At 39.3% G+C, this 6,437-nt stretch overlaps 1 protein-coding gene across 1 annotated transcript; it reads right to left on the reverse strand.

Moving 5' to 3' along the window:
• Window positions 1-5,090: 5,090 nt before the first annotated feature.
• LOC143875783 (agamous-like MADS-box protein AGL61) lies at window positions 5,091-6,097 on the reverse strand. The gene is made up of 2 exons (XM_077377385.1): window positions 5,861-6,097; window positions 5,091-5,687 (listed from the first exon to the last, which is right to left on the reverse strand). The coding sequence occupies exons 1-2, from the start codon at window positions 5,942-5,944 to the stop codon at window positions 5,163-5,165; spliced, it is 609 nt and encodes a 202-aa protein (XP_077233500.1). The 5' UTR covers window positions 5,945-6,097; the 3' UTR covers window positions 5,091-5,162.
• Between the last annotated feature and the right edge of the window lie 340 nt (window positions 6,098-6,437).

Below are 6,437 nucleotides of genomic sequence, written 5' to 3' on the forward strand. Positions count from 1 at the left end.
GTACGTAGGCAATTTGGCACTCCCAAGTTCAGTCGCACCTTTCTCTATCTTTCCCATTCCCTCACACTATTCATCATCTCGATTCATCTCGTGTCTCTCGGAACCATTGGATTATGGTTTCCGTCGTAAGAACCCTTAGAGCCCAATTTAGGAACAATGGTGTCGTGTCGTGTTGTGTCCTAAGTTTTAGGGAGTCCTAGAGTTAGGAGTCCAGCCTCATCACGGACGCTTGCTATGTATAGCAACCGTGCCATAGGTCAAGTTACACTAGTCATCCAGTTTTTCCCTAGGACAAGCCTAGTAAACTAGGATGTAGGCTAACCTGCATTAGTCTAAGGGACAACTTGCATTTAGATAGGATCATATAGCATCTTCGATGAAATCCTAAGATAATAAAATCCTCAACTTGAATTAAATAACTTCTCTTAAAACTGTTGAAACAGTCAATCCCGTCTAGATCGGTGTCCTGGTTGAGTTAGGCATATGTAGCTTAGCTTAAATGCACCGAACTACGTCGACTCTGATCCCAGTGAGGCTTGGGTACGTAGGCAGCTTGGATGTCTGATGGCATACCACCCGCGAGTCGGCACCACAAACAAATTGTGGTGTTTTGTATATTAATATTCTTGTAAATGCTTAATCAAATCACTTAGGACTTTCCATTGAAATTAGAATTCTAGGATGCATGTCACTTAGTTCGCACATAAACATAGAGTTGAATGAGCCATTTAAAATAAATTCAAAAGAGTTAGCTTTTGGAATCGAAGACCGATTATCGGGCAGGAATGGTGCATGTGGTGGATAAATCCCCATACCTTCCATTCTCGTAACCAGGTAGCGAGTCTAGATTTCTGGTCAATTATGGGTCCTAGATCCCACATCTAGGTGGCGACTCTGTCATTTTCTTTCGTGTGGAATTCGGGTTGCCTTAGTGATCCCAAGTTCACATGAAAGATGAATTCAAATCAATCATAAAATGCACACGCCAATCGCGTGGATACGAGAGACCAAGAGAGAGCGCGCGGCGGCTCGCGCCACACCCCTCTCGCGGGATCGGGTACCACACCCATTCGAATCTAATCTCAGGCCCATTCAAGCCATTTTTCATATTCACCGTCTTTTAATCACTAAAAAAATAAGAACTATCAAAAGAAAACATGGGGGTGCCAATATCATTCCCGTCATAGTGCTAGCTGTTAGACTTTAAACAGATTTTTCGACCTCTAAACAACAGAATCGTGGGAAATGGTTAACTACAAAGTCGTAGATATTTTCGTGCCGTTTCCAACGAGTATTCGTGCTAGATCAGACAGCGAGCGGTTAAAAAGTTAAGTCCAAAATGGTTGCGGCACACCTTTAGGCATTTCCAGTTTAATGTTGCTGTCCTTTTGTTTGCAACACAAATTCGAACCTCTAAATCACAGATTTACAAACAATGGAGAACTACAAAGTTGTAGCCCTATAAAAGATCTTTCCAACGCATGTTTGTACGTTGAATTTGGCCAAGCGGTTAAAGAGTTACGACAGTTTTAGTGGGCTGCATTTGTCAGATCTTTTAATGGTCAATGGTTTGTCGAATTTGTGCAATTGTCAAAACTTGGTTGTGTTAACGTCATTTTCCAAACCAAAATCGAAAGACATTAATCTAAAGTACATCCAACCTAAAATTAACAAAACTAAAATTCACCCATTTAAAATCCACTGATAAAAATCCGTTAAAAGCCATTAACCAAAAGACCACTAAAAATTTCAAATGAAACTAAAACCTTCTAAATAAACAACTTTAAAAGCTACCAAACACACTAAATACCTTCAGATAATAAAAGCTTCAAGAAAACTCTAAAAGTTTCCACAAACCCAAAAGAATTCGAGATTCCCAAGAGCCGGTGGATTCAAAATTCCTTTAGGAACCCTTAGAGCCCAATTTAGGAACACTGGTGTCGTGTCGTGTCGTGTCCTAAGTTTTAGGGAGTCTTAGGTTTTAGGGAGTCCTAGAGTCAGGAGTCCGGCCTCATCACGGACGCTTGCTATGTATAGCAACCGTGCCATAGGTCTAGTTACACTAGTCACCCAATCTTTCCCTAGGACAAGCCTAGTAAACTAGGATGTAAGGCAAACCTGCATTAGTCTAAGGGACCATTTGCATTTAGATGAGAATCATATAGCATCTTAGATGAAATCCTAAGATAATAAAATCTTCAACTTGAATTAAATAACTTCTCCTAAAACTGTTGAAACAGTCAATCCCGTCTAGGTCGGTGTCTTAGTTGAGTTAGGCATATGTAACTTAGCTTAGGTGCACCGAACTACGTCGACTCTGATCCCAGTAAGGCTTGGGTACGTAGGCAGCTTGGATGTCTGATGGCATACCACCCGCGAGTCGGCACCACAAACAAATTGTGGTGTTTTGTATATTAATTTTCTTGTAAATGCTTAATCAAATCACTTAGGATTTTCCATGAAATTAGAATTCTAGGAGAACTTTCACTTAGAATGAATCCAGACAAATTAATAAATCAAGATACACATCTAGGATTCACATTAAAATTAGATCATAGGATGCATGTCACTTAGTTCGCACATTAACATAGAGTTGAATGAGCCATTTAAAATAAATTTAAAAGAATTAGCTTTTGGAATCGAAGACCGATTATCGGGCAGGAATGGTGCATGTGGCGGATAACTCCCCATACCTTCCATTCTCGTAACCAGGTAGCGAGTCTAGATTTCTGGTTAATTACGGGTCCTAGATCCCACATCTAGGTGGCGACTCTGTCAGTCTCTTTCGTGTGGAATTCGGATTGCCTTAGTGATCCCAAGTTCACAGGAAAGATTAATTCAAATCAACATTAAAATGCACACGCCAATCGCGTGGGTACGAGAGACCAAGAGAGAGAGCGCGGCGGCTCGCGCCCCACCCCTCTCGCGGGATCGGGTCCCACAACAGGGCCAAGGGGAAGGAGGTGGCTAAAACTGTGTTTTTTCTTATGTTTTCAGGAAAAAAAAGGCTTGGGTGAAAATTTATACCTACTTATTGATTTTTGTAGAAAATAGACAGACAATGGTCCGATCAAAATCCGCGATCTAAAGCAAGATAAAACAAACCACAATTGCAACCCACAAAGAACACACAATTTTTACGTGGTTCAGCAAAGCCTACGTCCACGGGCGATCCAAGAGAAATATTCCACTAATCAAGAAAGATACAAAGATTACAATTGGCTTCTTCAATCTTTCCAACACTCGATCGATTCTCAAACCCTTCCTTTGTAATCCTTTACGAAACCCCTTCTTGATTTCCTTTCTTGTAGTGCACACACGAGAAAATCCATTGCCTTTGTTCTTCTCTTCCTTGGCTTGAAGAAACCAAGAGGATCTCCTTCACAAACCCTTTCAACTCTTCCTTGCAAGAGGCACAAAACTATGAGTTTTTCTTCTCTTCAAAGTTGTGAGAGTCTTCACGTCTCTCCCTTTTACAAAGTGTCACAAACCCTAGCTTTTTCTTCTCTTTTTCCAAAGACGTGTGTTTGAGAGAGAGAGAGAGAGAGAGAGAGAGATTTTTAAATCAGTTTTCCCCATAAAAGAAAACACTTTCTATTTTGGCTAATAAAGCTAATATTCGTTTTCCCCAAACCACACGACTCCTAGGTCGGTGGCTTGGGAAATAAGGCAACTTTCAACAATTTTCTCCCATGCTTTTACATATCTTCAAGATGGAAACTTTATTAAAGCTTAAACAAAAGAAAAAGATAATGGAAAGCGTCTTTCATCTTATGGAAATAAACATATAGTCTTTTTCTTAATTTTGTTTAAAAGTTCTCTAAAAAAAGCTTCTGATTCACAATATTTTTTCACTAATTTATGATCTGATTCGATATTCAGAAGGAAGAGGAGGGCTTGATCTAATTCAACAATTTTGTTTCAATTTAATGTTTTCCTTGGATTTGGAAATGTGATATTATTTAAATGTGACTTTGGAATTTGATGTTTTGTTCAGCAGATACGACTTCCAATTCTCAATTATTTAAATTGGGAAGTAGAAGTAAACCAAAGATTGTTGGTTTCAAAAGGTATGTGATTGACTGATGCTTCTTTTTATCTGAATTGTTTATGTTTCTGTGTTTTTTGTAGTATTTCTGTGGTTTTTGTGCTTGGGCTTTTGACTTCATTTGAGATGTGATTATATTTTTTGCCTCTTTGAAACCTTGGCTTATGTTTGTATTCTTAATTTTAATGTGATATTTATTTATTTTTTATAGGTGTTTCACGGAGTATTTTTGTGGATTTTGTATTATACTCCTTTGGAGACAAGTTTCTATGTAGATAAGTATTTTTATCCCTCTTTTAATTGATTGAAATTGGTTTCAAAAGGTTGCAGACGTAGCATGCATAAATCCTCGAAAGATAAGGCTTGGAACTTATTGTTTTAATTATTTTTATTTACTAAATTAAAAATGGAAGGACAGATCTACAAAAATTTTACCATTAACATCTTGTTCTAATTAGGGCCTTCTAGATCACACTTTAATGCTTATTTCCTTCATTTTCTAGTACAGATTGAAAGAAGATTATATGACATGCGACATAAAATCCAATGTTTCTTGTTCTTCCAATTTAAATAATCTGAATAGTTTAAACTACAATATTATTGCTAAAAAATGAGAAGGAAACAGTACTAATAAATGAAACACAGGGAGGAAACAATGCTAAGTAAAACCCTAAATGAAACACTTGCAAGGACAGTTTTAGGGCTACTCATATAATTACTTGAACATGATCTGAATCGTTTATTTCTTGAGCCCTACCATAAAGTGATGCCTAGCCAGAATGTCCCACTTATGTCCCAACAATTTGCTTGGGCTTAAAAATGGATTGTCGCTCTATTCTTTTAACTATCCATTGTTAACCCAGTGATCTGATGGTTAAGATCTTCCAAAGAGTGCAAGTTATTGCATCTCTATTAAATGAACGGTCAAGATCATGCTAATATCATTTCCATATCATGAGTGCCTCATCTACTAGTGAGGAAATTATTATTAAAAATAACAGAAGATAACAGTATATGGCCGCATATAAAGTTTAAAACCAGGTGAACCAGTCATCCAGCATAGAGAAGAATAAGAAGATACAAAAGCCGCTAACTAATATATAAAAAGAGATCATCAGAAAAGGTTGTAACCAATGCCAAGACCCAGATCATGAAGAACCTCAGATGCCGGCAAAGTCACTGCCGAGGCCTCCACCGTCAAAATCTCATCGGCTCTCGTCGCCACCTTTGCCCTAAGCTCCTCCAATGATGCCTTGAACTGTTCAAGCTCTACTAACTCAAGTTCCTCAATCTCTGGGCCACACACAAACCCGCCTCCCTTCCCTGCCTTCGCCGCCTCTTCGAGCTTGATCTTCTTCTTCCTCTCAGCCTCCACGCGATTAAAAAGCTCTGAACACTGGCGATTAAGCTCACGCAACGTATTCATACGCAGCGTCCCATTAGAAAAATGATTCCCCAGGGTGATCGATGGAGTATTGCGATGTAGGTAATAATCGAGGACGGTATCCACACATGGGTGTCCAAAGGAAAACACTTTCCCCGCCGGCGAGAAGACGATAATAGCGATTTCAGCCTCGCAAAGTATGCATAGCTCGCTTGCCTTCTTGAAGAGCCCGGACCTACGCTTCGAGAAGCAGACCTGGATAAAGACACCCAGTTGGAAATCAGTTTTCAATAAAAAATAATAAATATAATATAATTTATAAATCAATGTACATGCGTGTGTGAAATAGTGTATGGGAATTATCACGTGATGATCATCACCATCACGGATCTCCGATCGAGGGCTGATGGCCTCGCGATCCAACAAACCTGTCGGGCATCTTCATTCTGGATTCGCTTGATCTCTATTTTCTGGCGGCCCAAGCTAGGTTTTCTTGCCATGGCAGATGACATGGGGAAAATGATGAAGACTGGAAAAGGAGAAGTGGGGAAGAGAGAGACAGGAGTTCATGTAGTTATATAGGGAGAGGATCGAGTTTAACGAAGGAGAAGAAATCTAGGTTAGAGCTGTTTAAGATCTTTTTTTAGGTCTTAATATATCTTGTGGATTCTATATATGTGTATTGCTATAATTCATGGAGCAGAAAATCTGGTGAGGCTATTATGAGGTCCGCTTTTGAAGCACTTGGACTACCAAATCTAGTATTTCTCCACCCCTATATGTACCCATCCTACACGTGCTCTATATAGATACAGTGAACACTGGGCAATAATGAATCGGGTCTCACTGAATACTGGGCAATGAGTCATATTTCCCTCCCCTCCCTCTCTCTCTCTCTCTCTCTCTCTCTCTCTCTCTCTCTCTCTCTCTCTCTGCGCATATGCACATGTTTCTTGTGCTGCTGGAAGGCCTTCGAACAGTTATATCACATAAAATAGGAGATAT

This window comes from Tasmannia lanceolata, unplaced genomic scaffold (genome assembly GCF_043159265.1).
Source record: "Tasmannia lanceolata isolate RefF3 unplaced genomic scaffold, GAP_Taslan_0.1 ptg000004l, whole genome shotgun sequence".
In the NCBI taxonomy this organism is placed as follows: Eukaryota; Viridiplantae; Streptophyta; class Magnoliopsida; order Canellales; family Winteraceae; genus Tasmannia; species Tasmannia lanceolata.

Bases quoted from the DNA above. Each gene is read 5' to 3' on its own strand.
- LOC143875783 (XM_077377385.1), bottom strand. From the start codon at position 5,944: ATGTCATCTGCCATGGCAAGAAAACCTAGCTTGGGCCGCCAGAAAATA. The intron at 5,688-5,860 runs GTTTGTTGGATC...GTCTTTATCCAG, and splicing joins AGAATGAAGATGCCCGACAG to GTCTGCTTCTCGAAGCGTAG.